The sequence below is a fragment of the Nannobrachium achirus genome (assembly GCF_963921795.1).
Source record: "Nannobrachium achirus genome assembly, chromosome: 4".
Classification (NCBI taxonomy): Eukaryota; Metazoa; Chordata; class Actinopteri; order Myctophiformes; family Myctophidae; genus Nannobrachium; species Nannobrachium achirus.
Window position 1 is genome coordinate 23,331,474 of NC_137813.1, and position 20,559 is coordinate 23,352,032.

Consider the following 20,559-nt stretch of genomic DNA (forward strand, 5'->3'; position numbering starts at 1 on the left):
CAGAGGTTAAACCTCAGCCTGATATGATAGGCTAATTGTTTAACAATTAATAATCAGGCAATCACGCAGTTGAAATGGAATCAGCTTTATTCAAACGGATCCATTTTGAGAGTCGATCATGATCAATAGACCTATTGGTGGATTAATTGCATGGCCATGTGTCTGCACTCTGCAGTCTTTGGACTACAATTACAACCCATGGCATATACTGTACAACCCGTTGCTACAGCAGTACAGTATCCATGGGGCGGTGCCTAGCTATAAAATACCGACGGCTGCATTTCCCAACTTCTGCACTTCATTTTCAGCCTTTCCTCCTTAACCCAACTTCCACTCCTCGCACGGTAAGATTTATAACTGGTCTGTACTGTCTAACTGGTCTGGCTCTGACTTTGCCCCACATAAAAATGTAGACAAGTAGGCTAGCTTAAGACTGTTAGCCGGGGAGCCACAGGCCCAAAAGCTCAAAGAATAGGGTTTTACCTGTGACGTCATGACATACTTTTTATTGTTTTTTCTATTCATTTGGTCATTAAGGTACACAGAATGAGAGGCCTGCTCTGCCAGAAACTCTGCGAAAAAAAGTTATGGCCATTTGTATATTCACTCCATCGACTTCAATATACAGGAAAGAAACATGTTACAGGGTTGGTTTTGCTCTAGAGATGTTGATTGGGGAAATTGCCTGCACCTGGGCAATTGGGTGTGGCCCTTAAAAAGCAGGCTGCAGAGCAAGAGAGGAGCCGGCAGTACATTTGAAACACAGAGGAGAGCAGCCATGGGCGGGTGCCGGGGCCCTGTCACCCCAGAGCGGACCCGGCTGTGGGGTGCTGAAGGAGGACGTTGGAGATGAGGCCCAAGACGGCACACAGCGACGCAGAGCATACAGCTGAGAGGACAGGGGAAACCAGGGCAGAAACCACAACGAAAAGCTGATTGAAACGCCCCGAAATGGCCGGCAGCACAGCGGTGCAGCTCCAAGGAATGGAGGCAGCAGCCGCGCTGGCCAGGCGGCAGCGGTGGTCCCGTTTCCCAGTGCCGACCAGAGTGAAAGAGGGGAGGCCAAATACACACAACAGAAGTCATGACTTCCACCTCTCCAAAGCTAAGTCCCCTCTACGACTCCCTGTTATCTGCGTTGTGCCTGTGCTGTTTTTAACCTAGTTTTTTAGTCCTTTTAGTTATCCTTTTATTTGGTTCTACTTTCTACTCACTCGCTCCGTATGGGACATTTTAGCTAATTTTATAGTTTACTAGTCCTCACTGCTTTTTTAATTATAAACCATGGCATGCGTCTATTTCCTTTAAACTCTTAATTGTTTTTATTAGAGATTATATTGTTGTACAGTGCATGTGTTTTGATTGAGTGTATTTTGGACTTAGTATTAAAACGAGCTGTTTGACCCTAAAGGAGACCTGAGAGGAGAATATGGACATTAAAGGAGCAAAGGACTGCACTTTCCAATGGACTGCCTGGAACCTGGTGCACTATTTGTAGGAAGTCAGAAGAAGCCTGTTCATTTGTTTGTTCTCTGAGCCTGTCATTGCCTGTTCTTTTTATTTTTTCAATAGCCTAGGATTTTAGCAATAAAACTATTTATTGCACCAATTTATTGCTTGATTATTTCTCTGCTCAACCCTGAAGAAAGAACCTGTTTGCCTTATTTTATGAGAGTTTTGAATAGAGTTCCTGGGCTCTCCTCCAGGTGGCGTTGTCGGCGACTTCCATTTTTAAATTTTAAACCTCGCCACAAACACACCAAAAAAATATGCTTTAAGTAGCATGTGAGTGGTCAAACTAGGGGTTTTTCATGATTCTGAATCCATTGCAAGCATTTGTTTTGCATGAAAAACATTCCTTGGGCTAGAAAACAGACCAAAATAACGGTGAAAAGTGATGACTCATCACTTTTCACAGGTTTGAGAGGCTGAAATCTAGCCCAAGGAATGTTTTTCATGCAAAACAAATGCTTGCAATGGATTCAGAATCATCAAGAACCCCTAGTTTGACCCCACACATGCTACTTTTTATGGTGTGTTTTTTTTCCAGTATAGTGAAGTCAATGGGAAACTTTTTTTCGCAGTGTTTCCGGCAGAGCAGGCCTCTCATTCTGTGTACCTTATTGAACAAATTAATAGGAAAAACAAAAATTTGGAGTATGTCATGTCATGACATCACAGGTCTTCTCTCATTTTGGCACAGTGGCTCCCTGGCTAAGTGGCTATGTGGCCCTTTTGCCATAATATCCACGGTTACACCCCGCCATTCCGAAACACCGCTATTCCGAACGTTGACTTCTAACCCCAACCCTACCCCTAACCCTAACCCTAACCCTAACCCTACCCCTAACCCTAACCCTAACCCTAAACCTAACCCTAACCCTGCTTCGGAATAGCGGTGTTTCGGAATGGCGGACTGTTGCCAATATCCACAGAGGCGAGATTGCATTTGCAGTGAGCAGGTTCCAGATTGCATGCAGTCTGTTTATGGTACCTGTTGATAGAGTTTGTCACATTGACAGTGATGTTGCGACATCTGTGGTATTTCAGCCTGGTTGAACACCACACATCGACATTTGCAGTTCCTTATGTGTGCATGCACACTTAAGAGTCCCCTAAGAGCTTAAAGGACAGCCAGCCAGCATGACACCAGCCACACAGGAACCTCGCGGGGACCATCAGAGTTGATGGCTGAGTCCCCCATGGGTCTATACTACTCCTCTTTGAGCGGTGGTCACACCGTCTCCTTAACATGACCGTGTGTGTATCCGTCCGTCTATGTCTGTATGTCCGCTGGGTAACCAGAGAGGTGCTGTTGAGCAACTTTGAAATGTACGGTACATGCACGCACACACGCGCACGCACGCACGCACACACACCACTATTTGTCAATATCTGACATGAGATGTCTACTTTAAATGTCACGGGCATTTGTCAGTTGGTAAGAAATCTAGGCAGCAAGAGGCCTACGGTGCTCTATACAAACAAGGGCCGACCCACAAATTGATCCATCTGCTGCAGGGTTGAGCCTGTGGGGTTGTAAAAGCTTGCAGTGCAGGAGACCCACAGAGTTTGACAGAAATTGGAGGAGCACCGTAGGAAGGTGTTAAGAGAAGAGGCTTGTCAGCAGGGGGGTCACAAGGGGGGAAAAGTGGGACTGAGTTACTAGGGCCCAAGGTGGAGGGGCCTTCATTATTTTATACTTTAGCTATTGAAAAATAGCAGATCTACAAGCTCACAGCGCTGCACAGACTGCCGCGCCTTGTAGATCTGCTATTTTTGAAAAGTCGTGAAAATGTATATGTCTTTTTAATCATTTTGGGGATCCTTCACATGAAAAAGTTTGAGCACCACTGACATAGAAACATAGGTTTTTCAATTTGAAATATTCAAAGATTTCCAAGATTTTTCAAAGATATCAGATCTACAAGCTCACAGCGCGGCACTCTGTGCCGCACTGTGAGCTTGTATATCTGCTATTTTTCAATAGTTAAAGCACAGGGGCCCCGCAGTGAATCCTTGTACCCAGGGCCCAGCATTTGGTGCGACACCCCTGCTTGTCAGACAAAGCCTTTAATTGGTGAGACATGTTATTTTCTTTGCAGGGATTGTTTAACGTCTGCCGACCATGCAGATGAGAACACCTATAGCTTCCAATTAGGGTGGTTTTGCGGGCAACCTCCTGTCTACATTCACAGCATGCTGCTAATGATTATTCATCTCAGCCTGCAAATTAAGTGTGGTGGAGTGTTCAAAGCACTGTTAATATCCAGCTAAATCCATGCGTTTCACAAGCAGTGAATTTATTGCCAGCAGCATGGATATTTAGTGTGTCTGGCCTGCGAGCGAAATTGATTTGAAAACACTTTAAAAACATGATTCAGAGGTAAACCATGGATTTGCCATGTCTCTTAGCTGTAAATAAAATTCACAGACGTAGCCTAAATTTTCCCAGATCTCTGTCAAGGAAATGTAGTTGTCATAGCAGCACTGCAGTATGAAACACCGATAAGCTCCAAGAGTAACAAACAATAAAGGAGCAAACAGGCACAGTACAGTAACATACAGTACAGTATACAGGGAACAGAAATCAAGTACAAAACCTTGTATCAGATGATTTAATGTCTTGTCAGGCCATCCAAGGTGATTTAGTCATGTTTGTTTCATGTGTTTGTTTCATTCAAAGAAACAGCTGAGAGTGAGGGAGTCTTATAAACACCTCTAACAATCATCAAGTTATGTTTAATGTCAGAGCAATTCATTAATTTGACCAATGAGATTGAACTAAAGACTAATAGCAGAGTAGGCACCTACAGTACATTTCAGGAAATACTGGTGAAAAAGTACCAGTAAGACTCCCTAATCGGGAGATAAGCGACCGTCAGGTCGCAGCGTGATTTTAGGCCAAAATGTGTAGGAGCAGTGTCCAAAAATGTGTTTGAAAAAATCGGCCTGATGGTGGCGCTATATGGGACAGATCCATGTTGATGACATGAGTGTAGACATACTGTGTAGCGATTTGCGTGATTTTAGGGCAAAATCTGTAGGAGTAGTGGCCAAAAATGTGTTTTGCAAGAGTCGGCCTCATGGTGGCGCTAGAATAGGGCCATGTGAGAATTGAAAGGAGTGTGTGTGCAAAATTTGGCATGGATCGGGGCAACGGTTGCGGAGATATGAGCAGGGCAAAAGTGTGACGTGTGACTGACTGACTGACTGACTGACTGACTGACTGACGGACAGCCGGTGGAGGTTTTGATAGTAAATGCGACCTGACGGTCGCAATCATCTTGAACACCTGAAAGTATCATCTTGAACATAGCCTACTGGACACCTGCATGTCAAAATCTTGCTCCCATTGGTGGCAATGCGTTATTTCAAGCCAAAATGTGTTTCTTTGCCATGCAGGGAATGTGTTCCGTCATGAGCATTTAAAAATCCGTCTTGCCCTTTCACGTGTGTGGATCCGATGATGGAGGCTTTAGAATGCTGTCGTCGTGTACTGAGGATTGCAGAGCCTAGGCCACTATAGACCACAATGCGTCTTTGCGTTCCGAGGATGAGTCATCGGTGAGCGCAGTGCATCTGCATGTGTGTGCGTGCGTGCTTGCGTACGTGCGTGCGTGCGTGTGCGTGTGTGTGTGAGAGAGAGAGAAAGAGAGAGAGATGCTTTGTGTGTTGCAAGAGGCGAGGAGTGGCAGCTGAGGTGAGGTATGTGCTCCTGAGTAGAATTGTGAACAGCTGGTTCTCTTGTCACAGTAGTGTATCTCCCCACATCATGTCAGCTGGTTGTCATGGTAGTTGTTATACACATGGATTTAGCTGGATGCTCTTTGAAGTAGCCTGCGTTCCAGTGAGACGTTAAGCCACAAGCTGCCACACACATAGACGCTTTGTCAACAGCACCCTTTTTTAAAACGCCTTTATTTCTTTGAGGTCATAATAACCAATAGCCTGCGTTATGTAGGGGTTTTGCTAGGGATGATTCATTAAACGTGGATGTGGATGTGTGCATTTGTGCTTGAGAAAAAAAGAATTCCCTCTATATTGTTATGTAAGAATACATAGTAAATTGCACTAGACTGTGATGATGAAGAAAGCAAGTTGTTGTGAACTCCCTCAGTTTACCAATATGGTCATTTATCACACTGCTACAGCTGTGCTGGTAGTCATCAAGCTCCACAACCAAGCCCTCATACGTTTTTTTCCGGTCATGGACTAATGACCCCTGCACTACTACAGATTCCAGAACCAGAAAAGATGCCTGTTAAGCTTAACTGTTGAAAATGTTTCATTGATCATAGATTGTATATTTGCTCATTATATTCGCTGTTGATAGACTGTACATATTGAGGAAGAAATAATATGGCTGCTTAGTGCTTATATCTGACCTTTATATTTACCATCACTTAAGTTTTAGTACTTCTACAAAACATTATGATGTTTGGCAGCCTGTAAGAGCCTAGATGTCTTTTCTAGGCCTGATAGCTATTGTTTTGTTTGTAAAACCTATCTTCTTATGGTACAGCCTGAGCCTGTCCTTGAAGCAGCTGCAGTATAACTATGATGTCTGCCTTATTCTCTTGGCAGAACTACCATTGTACTTCTCCCCATGATATCATGTAAATAAAGCATACCGTTCCCCACCAAGAATGGTCTCCTATTTGCTTCATCGATTACTGATTGATCCAGAATTCCACGGCAACATCCATCTGTCTGATGAATCCATCAGACTTTAAGTCGATTTGTATTTATATTTTCATTGTTTACTTATTAGTAGCTCGCTTACCTGTACCTATAGTGTTTCATGCTTACTGCTGTTTCTACTATGACAGTGGATCAATAAAGGTCTATCTATCAGTCTAATCTAATGATGGTTGATGAGTAGTTAAGCATGTCGATGATGTTAACTTTTGAAGGAAAATATTGAGGACCATTCAGACCTACACCACAGAGAATAAGAACATTAAAAGTCTTTTAATAGACCGCATGTCAAGCTGTAACAGTAGGCTATGTTATGCAGTCATTTTAGTACACATCCAAGGTACAGTGTCTCTTTTTAGATGATACATGTAAGAGATTGCAAGGCATACATACCACTTAAGAACATTGACAATGTTGTTTCGCTGGGCTCAAAGACTTAGCACTTGTGATTGTCCTCTTAAATAGTAGTTAACAACTTATTAACACGTGTAGTCCCTGTTGCTGCTAACATGCTATCATTTGGGAGAGTGTCGACGAGCATGTGTCTCCTCCAATTCACATGGAGTTGCAGGCACTTCTTTTCACCTGACAATTAAGAGTTTCACCAGGAAAATGTACGTATGCATACGGAGGGACATGCAATTCTAGTTCCTCGCCTTGTTGAAATGGCGCCTTGACCAACTAGGAGTCACTAGTGCAGTGAACAGTGGTGTAAGTAAAGTAACTAAGAATATTTACTGTCTTAAGTACTGTACTTAAGCACAATTTTGAGTTTTTTATTTAATTTTTTACTTTACTTGAGTATTTCAATTCTTTCAATTTTTTGAAAGTCTGAATCCTATAGGAGCCAACAGGGCATGATGTGCGCACCCACATCTGCGCAGCTTCTCTTGTAAACAAAATATAATGGCAGTAATGGCGGCACCCAGTGCGAAACGAGGACAAAACGCTGTGAAAGGACAAGATTGCCTGTTATGAAAAGAAAAAACATCTGGACTACTTTTTGGGGGAGAGCGGAACGCTGACTACCGAAATTCTCCTTTAACCAGGCGTTGTTTATCACAAAGTTGTGGTTTAAAACCATTTCCTCTACAGTACACATGCTAAAACTATCTGGTCACAACAGTGCAAAAATATGTGCTCCAGATAACAGCTAATACAATATAAAAATGTCAAGTCGAGGCTAGACCCTATATCTGACATTATGTCACAGTAACGTGAAATAACGTGATGTTCATGGTTTTGTTCACTTTTTTCTTTAATCTCCCAATTTAGTTGTTCATGGGTTAGTTGTCAATTCCCAATTCCCCCATGTGTATAGTCCTTATCAGAGGGTATAGTAATACACAATGAGACGCTGGCTGTTTCTTTTCACCCAAGGTGGTGGGCAGGAACTTTACTCCTGTGTCACCTGGACACCCATTATGTTGAAGGCTAAGTAGGGTTCCAGTCATCTGTGACAAAATGTCACAGAATACCAAAGGTACTGTAACTGGAGCAATTAGAGATAAGCACTGTGTACTCATATAATAGCAGTTAGGGAGTCTGAAGTATCAGGGTCTAATACACCACAAATGCATAATTGCACAGCCACAGGAACCATGATAGTGACTAATTACCTTCACTGGAAAGGAAACATTCAAAATAGCCAAAGAATGTCAACCAATTAGTGTAGCTGCCTCAAGGCATTAAAACACAGTGACTTACAGCAGCAAATTCATTATTACAAAATATTATATTACAGACATTATACCATATTTTCATTATATGCACATCGATGCAGACCGTCTTTCTCTGGTGAGACACATTTAACCCACAAACTGTATACATACAAAAATTGCACAAGCGTGCGCGCGGGCACGCACAAGCGCGCGCGCCGGCACGCACCCACGCACGCACCCACGCACGCACGCACGCACGCACGCACGCACGCACGCACACACTCAAACACAAGCGCAAACATATCTACATACATAGAAAGTGTTCTCATGGTGTGTCCCTTGTGGATGTTGTTCTACATAATGGAGCAGGTGAAGCCGCAACATTCTTTCAGGAGTGTCAGCCCAGTTTTGGTGAGGAACGGCGTTGATGTCTGCTGGGATTTGGAGGCCACTCTTTGCTCCTGGCGATGACCTGAATAAAAAAGCAACAGTATAAACGTGCTTTTTACAGCATGCTGCTAATGATTATTCATCTCAGCCTGCAAATTAAGTGTGGTGGAGTGTTCAAAGCACTGTTAATATCCAGCTAAATCCATGCGTTTCACAAGCAGTGAATTTATTGCCAGCAGCATGGATATTTAGTGTGTCTGGCCTGCGAGCGAAATTGATTTGAAAACACTTTAAAAACATGATTCAGAGGTAAACCATGGATTTGCCATGTCTCTTAGCTGTAAATAAAATTCACAGACGTAGCCTAAATTTTCCCAGATCTCTGTCAAGGAAATGTAGTTGTCATAGCAGCACTGCAGTATGAAACACCGATAAGCTCCAAGAGTAACAAACAATAAAGGAGCAAACAGGCACAGTACAGTAACATACAGTACAGTATACAGGGAACAGAAATCAAGTACAAAACCTTGTATCAGATGATTTAATGTCTTGTCAGGCCATCCAAGGTGATTTAGTCATGTTTGTTTCATGTGTTTGTTTCATTCAAAGAAACAGCTGAGAGTGAGGGAGTCTTATAAACACCTCTAACAATCATCAAGTTATGTTTAATGTCAGAGCAATTCATTAATTTGACCAATGAGATTGAACTAAAGACTAATAGCAGAGTAGGCACCTACAGTACATTTCAGGAAATACTGGTGAAAAAGTACCAGTAAGACTCCCTAATCGGGAGATAAGCGACCGTCAGGTCGCAGCGTGATTTTAGGCCAAAATGTGTAGGAGCAGTGTCCAAAAATGTGTTTGAAAAAATCGGCCTGATGGTGGCGCTATATGGGACAGATCCATGTTGATGACATGAGTGTAGACATACTGTGTAGCGATTTGCGTGATTTTAGGGCAAAATCTGTAGGAGTAGTGGCCAAAAATGTGTTTTGCAAGAGTCGGCCTCATGGTGGCGCTAGAATAGGGCCATGTGAGAATTGAAAGGAGTGTGTGTGCAAAATTTGGCATGGATCGGGGCAACGGTTGCGGAGATATGAGCAGGGCAAAAGTGTGACGTGTGACTGACTGACTGACTGACTGACTGACTGACGGACAGCCGGTGGAGGTTTTGATAGTAAATGCGACCTGACGGTCGCAATCATCTTGAACACCTGAAAGTATCATCTTGAACATAGCCTACTGGACACCTGCATGTCAAAATCTTGCTCCCATTGGTGGCAATGCGTTATTTCAAGCCAAAATGTGTTTCTTTGCCATGCAGGGAATGTGTTCCGTCATGAGCATTTAAAAATCCGTCTTGCCCTTTCACGTGTGTGGATCCGATGATGGAGGCTTTAGAATGCTGTCGTCGTGTACTGAGGATTGCAGAGCCTAGGCCACTATAGACCACAATGCGTCTTTGCGTTCCGAGGATGAGTCATCGGTGAGCGCAGTGCATCTGCATGTGTGTGCGTGCGTGCTTGCGTACGTGCGTGCGTGCGTGTGCGTGTGTGTGTGAGAGAGAGAGAAAGAGAGAGAGATGCTTTGTGTGTTGCAAGAGGCGAGGAGTGGCAGCTGAGGTGAGGTATGTGCTCCTGAGTAGAATTGTGAACAGCTGGTTCTCTTGTCACAGTAGTGTATCTCCCCACATCATGTCAGCTGGTTGTCATGGTAGTTGTTATACACATGGATTTAGCTGGATGCTCTTTGAAGTAGCCTGCGTTCCAGTGAGACGTTAAGCCACAAGCTGCCACACACATAGACGCTTTGTCAACAGCACCCTTTTTTAAAACGCCTTTATTTCTTTGAGGTCATAATAACCAATAGCCTGCGTTATGTAGGGGTTTTGCTAGGGATGATTCATTAAACGTGGATGTGGATGTGTGCATTTGTGCTTGAGAAAAAAAGAATTCCCTCTATATTGTTATGTAAGAATACATAGTAAATTGCACTAGACTGTGATGATGAAGAAAGCAAGTTGTTGTGAACTCCCTCAGTTTACCAATATGGTCATTTATCACACTGCTACAGCTGTGCTGGTAGTCATCAAGCTCCACAACCAAGCCCTCATACGTTTTTTTCCGGTCATGGACTAATGACCCCTGCACTACTACAGATTCCAGAACCAGAAAAGATGCCTGTTAAGCTTAACTGTTGAAAATGTTTCATTGATCATAGATTGTATATTTGCTCATTATATTCGCTGTTGATAGACTGTACATATTGAGGAAGAAATAATATGGCTGCTTAGTGCTTATATCTGACCTTTATATTTACCATCACTTAAGTTTTAGTACTTCTACAAAACATTATGATGTTTGGCAGCCTGTAAGAGCCTAGATGTCTTTTCTAGGCCTGATAGCTATTGTTTTGTTTGTAAAACCTATCTTCTTATGGTACAGCCTGAGCCTGTCCTTGAAGCAGCTGCAGTATAACTATGATGTCTGCCTTATTCTCTTGGCAGAACTACCATTGTACTTCTCCCCATGATATCATGTAAATAAAGCATACCGTTCCCCACCAAGAATGGTCTCCTATTTGCTTCATCGATTACTGATTGATCCAGAATTCCACGGCAACATCCATCTGTCTGATGAATCCATCAGACTTTAAGTCGATTTGTATTTATATTTTCATTGTTTACTTATTAGTAGCTCGCTTACCTGTACCTATAGTGTTTCATGCTTACTGCTGTTTCTACTATGACAGTGGATCAATAAAGGTCTATCTATCAGTCTAATCTAATGATGGTTGATGAGTAGTTAAGCATGTCGATGATGTTAACTTTTGAAGGAAAATATTGAGGACCATTCAGACCTACACCACAGAGAATAAGAACATTAAAAGTCTTTTAATAGACCGCATGTCAAGCTGTAACAGTAGGCTATGTTATGCAGTCATTTTAGTACACATCCAAGGTACAGTGTCTCTTTTTAGATGATACATGTAAGAGATTGCAAGGCATACATACCACTTAAGAACATTGACAATGTTGTTTCGCTGGGCTCAAAGACTTAGCACTTGTGATTGTCCTCTTAAATAGTAGTTAACAACTTATTAACACGTGTAGTCCCTGTTGCTGCTAACATGCTATCATTTGGGAGAGTGTCGACGAGCATGTGTCTCCTCCAATTCACATGGAGTTGCAGGCACTTCTTTTCACCTGACAATTAAGAGTTTCACCAGGAAAATGTACGTATGCATACGGAGGGACATGCAATTCTAGTTCCTCGCCTTGTTGAAATGGCGCCTTGACCAACTAGGAGTCACTAGTGCAGTGAACAGTGGTGTAAGTAAAGTAACTAAGAATATTTACTGTCTTAAGTACTGTACTTAAGCACAATTTTGAGTTTTTTATTTAATTTTTTACTTTACTTGAGTATTTCAATTCTTTCAATTTTTTGAAAGTCTGAATCCTATAGGAGCCAACAGGGCATGATGTGCGCACCCACATCTGCGCAGCTTCTCTTGTAAACAAAATATAATGGCAGTAATGGCGGCACCCAGTGCGAAACGAGGACAAAACGCTGTGAAAGGACAAGATTGCCTGTTATGAAAAGAAAAAACATCTGGACTACTTTTTGGGGGAGAGCGGAACGCTGACTACCGAAATTCTCCTTTAACCAGGCGTTGTTTATCACAAAGTTGTGGTTTAAAACCATTTCCTCTACAGTACACATGCTAAAACTATCTGGTCACAACAGTGCAAAAATATGTGCTCCAGATAACAGCTAATACAATATAAAAATGTCAAGTCGAGGCTAGACCCTATATCTGACATTATGTCACAGTAACGTGAAATAACGTGATGTTCATGGTTTTGTTCACTTTTTTCTTTAATCTCCCAATTTAGTTGTTCATGGGTTAGTTGTCAATTCCCAATTCCCCCATGTGTATAGTCCTTATCAGAGGGTATAGTAATACACAATGAGACGCTGGCTGTTTCTTTTCACCCAAGGTGGTGGGCAGGAACTTTACTCCTGTGTCACCTGGACACCCATTATGTTGAAGGCTAAGTAGGGTTCCAGTCATCTGTGACAAAATGTCACAGAATACCAAAGGTACTGTAACTGGAGCAATTAGAGATAAGCACTGTGTACTCATATAATAGCAGTTAGGGAGTCTGAAGTATCAGGGTCTAATACACCACAAATGCATAATTGCACAGCCACAGGAACCATGATAGTGACTAATTACCTTCACTGGAAAGGAAACATTCAAAATAGCCAAAGAATGTCAACCAATTAGTGTAGCTGCCTCAAGGCATTAAAACACAGTGACTTACAGCAGCAAATTCATTATTACAAAATATTATATTACAGACATTATACCATATTTTCATTATATGCACATCGATGCAGACCGTCTTTCTCTGGTGAGACACATTTAACCCACAAACTGTATACATACAAAAATTGCACAAGCGTGCGCGCGGGCACGCACAAGCGCGCGCGCCGGCACGCACCCACGCACGCACCCACGCACGGACGCACGCACGCACGCACGCACGCACGCACACACTCAAACACAAGCGCAAACATATCTACATACATAGAAAGTGTTCTCATGGTGTGTCCCTTGTGGATGTTGTTCTACATAATGGAGCAGGTGAAGCCGCAACATTCTTTCAGGAGTGTCAGCCCAGTTTTGGTGAGGAACGGCGTTGATGTCTGCTGGGATTTGGAGGCCACTCTTTGCTCCTGGCGATGACCTGAATAAAAAAGCAACAGTATAAACGTGCTTTTTACAGCATGCTGCTAATGATTATTCATCTCAGCCTGCAAATTAAGTGTGGTGGAGTGTTCAAAGCACTGTTAATATCCAGCTAAATCCATGCGTTTCACAAGCAGTGAATTTATTGCCAGCAGCATGGATATTTAGTGTGTCTGGCCTGCGAGCGAAATTGATTTGAAAACACTTTAAAAACATGATTCAGAGGTAAACCATGGATTTGCCATGTCTCTTAGCTGTAAATAAAATTCACAGACGTAGCCTAAATTTTCCCAGATCTCTGTCAAGGAAATGTAGTTGTCATAGCAGCACTGCAGTATGAAACACCGATAAGCTCCAAGAGTAACAAACAATAAAGGAGCAAACAGGCACAGTACAGTAACATACAGTACAGTATACAGGGAACAGAAATCAAGTACAAAACCTTGTATCAGATGATTTAATGTCTTGTCAGGCCATCCAAGGTGATTTAGTCATGTTTGTTTCATGTGTTTGTTTCATTCAAAGAAACAGCTGAGAGTGAGGGAGTCTTATAAACACCTCTAACAATCATCAAGTTATGTTTAATGTCAGAGCAATTCATTAATTTGACCAATGAGATTGAACTAAAGACTAATAGCAGAGTAGGCACCTACAGTACATTTCAGGAAATACTGGTGAAAAAGTACCAGTAAGACTCCCTAATCGGGAGATAAGCGACCGTCAGGTCGCAGCGTGATTTTAGGCCAAAATGTGTAGGAGCAGTGTCCAAAAATGTGTTTGAAAAAATCGGCCTGATGGTGGCGCTATATGGGACAGATCCATGTTGATGACATGAGTGTAGACATACTGTGTAGCGATTTGCGTGATTTTAGGGCAAAATCTGTAGGAGTAGTGGCCAAAAATGTGTTTTGCAAGAGTCGGCCTCATGGTGGCGCTAGAATAGGGCCATGTGAGAATTGAAAGGAGTGTGTGTGCAAAATTTGGCATGGATCGGGGCAACGGTTGCGGAGATATGAGCAGGGCAAAAGTGTGACGTGTGACTGACTGACTGACTGACTGACTGACTGACGGACAGCCGGTGGAGGTTTTGATAGTAAATGCGACCTGACGGTCGCAATCATCTTGAACACCTGAAAGTATCATCTTGAACATAGCCTACTGGACACCTGCATGTCAAAATCTTGCTCCCATTGGTGGCAATGCGTTATTTCAAGCCAAAATGTGTTTCTTTGCCATGCAGGGAATGTGTTCCGTCATGAGCATTTAAAAATCCGTCTTGCCCTTTCACGTGTGTGGATCCGATGATGGAGGCTTTAGAATGCTGTCGTCGTGTACTGAGGATTGCAGAGCCTAGGCCACTATAGACCACAATGCGTCTTTGCGTTCCGAGGATGAGTCATCGGTGAGCGCAGTGCATCTGCATGTGTGTGCGTGCGTGCTTGCGTACGTGCGTGCGTGCGTGTGCGTGTGTGTGTGAGAGAGAGAGAAAGAGAGAGAGATGCTTTGTGTGTTGCAAGAGGCGAGGAGTGGCAGCTGAGGTGAGGTATGTGCTCCTGAGTAGAATTGTGAACAGCTGGTTCTCTTGTCACAGTAGTGTATCTCCCCACATCATGTCAGCTGGTTGTCATGGTAGTTGTTATACACATGGATTTAGCTGGATGCTCTTTGAAGTAGCCTGCGTTCCAGTGAGACGTTAAGCCACAAGCTGCCACACACATAGACGCTTTGTCAACAGCACCCTTTTTTAAAACGCCTTTATTTCTTTGAGGTCATAATAACCAATAGCCTGCGTTATGTAGGGGTTTTGCTAGGGATGATTCATTAAACGTGGATGTGGATGTGTGCATTTGTGCTTGAGAAAAAAAGAATTCCCTCTATATTGTTATGTAAGAATACATAGTAAATTGCACTAGACTGTGATGATGAAGAAAGCAAGTTGTTGTGAACTCCCTCAGTTTACCAATATGGTCATTTATCACACTGCTACAGCTGTGCTGGTAGTCATCAAGCTCCACAACCAAGCCCTCATACGTTTTTTTCCGGTCATGGACTAATGACCCCTGCACTACTACAGATTCCAGAACCAGAAAAGATGCCTGTTAAGCTTAACTGTTGAAAATGTTTCATTGATCATAGATTGTATATTTGCTCATTATATTCGCTGTTGATAGACTGTACATATTGAGGAAGAAATAATATGGCTGCTTAGTGCTTATATCTGACCTTTATATTTACCATCACTTAAGTTTTAGTACTTCTACAAAACATTATGATGTTTGGCAGCCTGTAAGAGCCTAGATGTCTTTTCTAGGCCTGATAGCTATTGTTTTGTTTGTAAAACCTATCTTCTTATGGTACAGCCTGAGCCTGTCCTTGAAGCAGCTGCAGTATAACTATGATGTCTGCCTTATTCTCTTGGCAGAACTACCATTGTACTTCTCCCCATGATATCATGTAAATAAAGCATACCGTTCCCCACCAAGAATGGTCTCCTATTTGCTTCATCGATTACTGATTGATCCAGAATTCCACGGCAACATCCATCTGTCTGATGAATCCATCAGACTTTAAGTCGATTTGTATTTATATTTTCATTGTTTACTTATTAGTAGCTCGCTTACCTGTACCTATAGTGTTTCATGCTTACTGCTGTTTCTACTATGACAGTGGATCAATAAAGGTCTATCTATCAGTCTAATCTAATGATGGTTGATGAGTAGTTAAGCATGTCGATGATGTTAACTTTTGAAGGAAAATATTGAGGACCATTCAGACCTACACCACAGAGAATAAGAACATTAAAAGTCTTTTAATAGACCGCATGTCAAGCTGTAACAGTAGGCTATGTTATGCAGTCATTTTAGTACACATCCAAGGTACAGTGTCTCTTTTTAGATGATACATGTAAGAGATTGCAAGGCATACATACCACTTAAGAACATTGACAATGTTGTTTCGCTGGGCTCAAAGACTTAGCACTTGTGATTGTCCTCTTAAATAGTAGTTAACAACTTATTAACACGTGTAGTCCCTGTTGCTGCTAACATGCTATCATTTGGGAGAGTGTCGACGAGCATGTGTCTCCTCCAATTCACATGGAGTTGCAGGCACTTCTTTTCACCTGACAATTAAGAGTTTCACCAGGAAAATGTACGTATGCATACGGAGGGACATGCAATTCTAGTTCCTCGCCTTGTTGAAATGGCGCCTTGACCAACTAGGAGTCACTAGTGCAGTGAACAGTGGTGTAAGTAAAGTAACTAAGAATATTTACTGTCTTAAGTACTGTACTTAAGCACAATTTTGAGTTTTTTATTTAATTTTTTACTTTACTTGAGTATTTCAATTCTTTCAATTTTTTGAAAGTCTGAATCCTATAGGAGCCAACAGGGCATGATGTGCGCACCCACATCTGCGCAGCTTCTCTTGTAAACAAAATATAATGGCAGTAATGGCGGCACCCAGTGCGAAACGAGGACAAAACGCTGTGAAAGGACAAGATTGCCTGTTATGAAAAGAAAAAACATCTGGACTACTTTTTGGGGGAGAGCGGAACGCTGACTACCGAAATTCTCCTTTAACCAGGCGTTGTTTATCACAAAGTTGTGGTTTAAAACCATTTCCTCTACAGTACACATGCTAAAACTATCTGGTCACAACAGTGCAAAAATATGTGCTCCAGATAACAGCTAATACAATATAAAAATGTCAAGTCGAGGCTAGACCCTATATCTGACATTATGTCACAGTAACGTGAAATAACGTGATGTTCATGGTTTTGTTCACTTTTTTCTTTAATCTCCCAATTTAGTTGTTCATGGGTTAGTTGTCAATTCCCAATTCCCCCATGTGTATAGTCCTTATCAGAGGGTATAGTAATACACAATGAGACGCTGGCTGTTTCTTTTCACCCAAGGTGGTGGGCAGGAACTTTACTCCTGTGTCACCTGGACACCCATTATGTTGAAGGCTAAGTAGGGTTCCAGTCATCTGTGACAAAATGTCACAGAATACCAAAGGTACTGTAACTGGAGCAATTAGAGATAAGCACTGTGTACTCATATAATAGCAGTTAGGGAGTCTGAAGTATCAGGGTCTAATACACCACAAATGCATAATTGCACAGCCACAGGAACCATGATAGTGACTAATTACCTTCACTGGAAAGGAAACATTCAAAATAGCCAAAGAATGTCAACCAATTAGTGTAGCTGCCTCAAGGCATTAAAACACAGTGACTTACAGCAGCAAATTCATTATTACAAAATATTATATTACAGACATTATACCATATTTTCATTATATGCACATCGATGCAGACCGTCTTTCTCTGGTGAGACACATTTAACCCACAAACTGTATACATACAAAAATTGCACAAGCGTGCGCGCGGGCACGCACAAGCGCGCGCGCCGGCACGCACCCACGCACGCACCCACGCACGCACGCACGCACGCACGCACGCACACACTCAAACACAAGCGCAAACATATCTACATACATAGAAAGTGTTCTCATGGTGTGTCCCTTGTGGATGTTGTTCTACATAATGGAGCAGGTGAAGCCGCAACATTCTTTCAGGAGTGTCAGCCCAGTTTTGGTGAGGAACGGCGTTGATGTCTGCTGGGATTTGGAGGCCACTCTTTGCTCCTGGCGATGACCTGAATAAAAAAGCAACAGTATAAACGTGCTTTATTCACAAGTCCTCATCGTATTCAAATATATTCAAATATGACGATAAACAGCAGAACGAAGCTACTGAGCATTGAAATTCCTCCCGCTATAATAAGGTATTTGATGTTGCCGAAGAGAATTGTTACAGAGTGGAGCTTTGCAGAGTCATAGCTCCATGGTAACATGCTTACCGGGTTTCTTGCTCAAATTCTTTGGGATTTTGGGCTGTAAGAAGTCTGCCATGTCTCTGTCTTCCTCTCTTTCCCTGTAGGCAAAGGGAGGATTTAATTATGTACTTCAAGCACAGTCGATGACAGTAATTGTCAATCATCATTTTGGCTGTGAAAATCTTCTGTGTCATCATAGCCCCTGTGTATGTCTACTCTGTCAGTGGACATTTCTCTTGGCAGTGTTTCTAAGTGGTCTAGTATGTAGTTAATTTATAATAAATTGCCTTCTATCAGTTTGTTTTACAGCAACTTAAGCTTTACCCAAATGGGTGCACATGTTGCAGAACATTTAGCCCACTCAGAAAAAAACCCTAAACCCTACACTGTTCCATACTTTAATTCACCAGCGCAGCAAACACACAATTCCCTCCATGCTCCATGGTCCTCTTATTTGCTCTCTGTATAATGAAAGTATGATGGCTTCCGACAAATACCACCTGCCGCCTGTCTGAAAACTGTCAATCAGACATTCTCACTCAGAGAATAAGCGCGACATACTTGGTACTGTATGGTTGACAGCTAATGTTAGTGGCATAAACAGTCCATCTGTGTAGTGAAGATGAGGCTTACCACACAGCTATTGCTTCTGCGGCTTGTGGCTTTCTGTGATCCAGTGTAAAAATAATACATGCAGTACTGAACGAAGAGAAGATATTCACCCTGCTTGGACACAGCCATAAACCACAGCTGTGGTGAACGGATATGAGATTATAAATCAGCTGTTCAGGCCGGAGCAGAAACCCATTTAAAGGATATCAAAACTGTCACAGAGAATTACCATATGGTATCCTTTTACCTTTCTAGACATTGTGGCAGTCTCCCTGTGCGATGGTGGGCACATTGCTTCAAGGATAATGTTGGAGCTATTCATTGTTTTGTAATATTCCTTAATTAAACATATATCTATTTATTCTGTTTGCATCTACCTCACTTGGCAGCCATTTATCTTGTAGCTTTATCTTTCACTGTCAAACTAATTAACCCCCCCACCCATTTCATTCCAGCCTGTACCTGCTATTTATCTCTGTGTTTTTGTTACCTGCCTGTGAGGATTTTGACTGCCTGTTGTCTTATCTGAAGTTTTGTCTGATTACCTGACTGCCTCACCCCCGCCTGTATTATGGATTATCCTTTTCGGTGAAGACTTTGCTGGTCAATTCTACATTTGAATCCTTTTTGAAATCCTGACATGAGAGACTGATACAGCTATGGTATTCAAATTTGCTTAGATCTTTTTTAAACGAGTTTGTTCCTAATAAAGTGTTTTCTTTTTGTTTTGTAAAGTGATTTTAGAAGTTGTATGTAATACTAGTCCTTCTGAAATTATGAATTGCAGTGCAGATATCCTGGATACCCACAACATAATTTTTAGGTAAATATACACTCACCCAAGTATAGTCTGTTGAATTATATAGTGTATATCAGGGGTCTTCAACAGGGGTCCGGGATTTGTGAGATAGAAACCTTTTTTTTTCTCCTTTTTTATATCAACCATTTGAACCATACCGTCCATATTCTGGGAACCTTTGCGAAAAAATAGCAGATCTACAAGCTCAGCTATTTTGGGCAAAGAGGTTTGGTGTAGAGGGGAAAAAGAGCAGACTAAGTAGAGTGAAAAGTATTGACGGTTCAAGTGGTTAAATATCTGAAAACACAAATTGCCATGAATCCAAAATACCCTGATGATTGTGCTGTCAAACAATGAAACTATGGTACATATGGAATCTACGAAAAGGTTGAGGGGGTCCCTGCTTCATCTCTCTCTCAACTAAGACCCCTGTTATATAGTGTATATATTATGTTCTGAGAAGAACAATGGAGTCCAACACTTTGCCAGTAGCTTGTACAAACTGGGATTATGATGCTGGTCTCACCTCAGCCTCTCAAACTCCACGTCATCCACCAGGAAGTCTCTGGTCTCCACCAGCTTGTGAATTTGCAGCAGCAGCTCTTCTTCTCGCAGGCTGTCCTCCTTGGATTTGTCTTGGTCTGTCCAACAGTGTTGAAAAGTAGTGTTGATTTTGACAGGAAATTTGGATTTAGTTTTAGTCGTCTGCTTTAGTTTTTGTTTTAATCTAGTTTTAGCTGACTATCATAAGATTTTAGTCGACTAAATCTACAAAAATGTATTTTGGCCGGAGCTTGATAGCGATGTAATTATACACTTGGTTTCATGCTGAAAATAGCCGATCTCCCACAGTTTTGGTGGCATGCACTTGGGCCATATGTCAAATCGGGACACGCATGCGTGCTATTTGGATATTATGTATATAAGAGATGCATTATATAGATTATTATTATATTATATTCAAATTATTCGTGAATTAATTTTCTCCATTGACTATAATTAAAAATAAACTTTTCCTAGATATGGATTTGATGCCAGACATCATCATGTCTGACGACAGAGTATGTCCATATATAGACCACATGAGAATGACACAGTATATGCCCATAATGGTATACAGTATGGTATAACGGTATTTACTGTGTTTCAATTGATGTTTTATTTCTATTTCATAGCCATAGACATATTTGAGTTTGCGCATTATTGGTGGAGAAGGCTGAACAACTGTCTAGACTAGATGTTTATCTAAGTTCCTGTAACAGTATATAGAACTGAACCCTACTATGAAAATCGTCACATT

The 20,559-nt window shown here is 41.9% G+C and overlaps 2 protein-coding genes across 2 annotated transcripts in view; one reads left to right on the forward strand and one right to left on the reverse strand.

Annotated features, from left to right (window-relative positions):
• hook2 (hook microtubule-tethering protein 2) overlaps window positions 1–20,559 on the forward strand; it is a 305,258-nt gene that overhangs the window by 120,285 nt on the left and 164,414 nt on the right. The gene's annotated exons all lie outside the window — the stretch shown is intronic.
• LOC308282768 (bMERB domain-containing protein 1-like) overlaps window positions 17,550–20,559 on the reverse strand; it is a gene marked incomplete at both ends in the record, with an annotated part of 26,742 nt that continues 23,732 nt past the window's right edge. Inside the window, 3 exons of the mRNA XM_080723157.1 lie at window positions 17,550–17,668; window positions 17,873–17,946; window positions 19,786–19,900. Of these exons, the coding sequence (XP_080579283.1) occupies window positions 17,550–17,668; window positions 17,873–17,946; window positions 19,786–19,900 (308 nt within the window). The remainder of the gene's footprint in view (window positions 17,669–17,872; window positions 17,947–19,785; window positions 19,901–20,559) is intronic.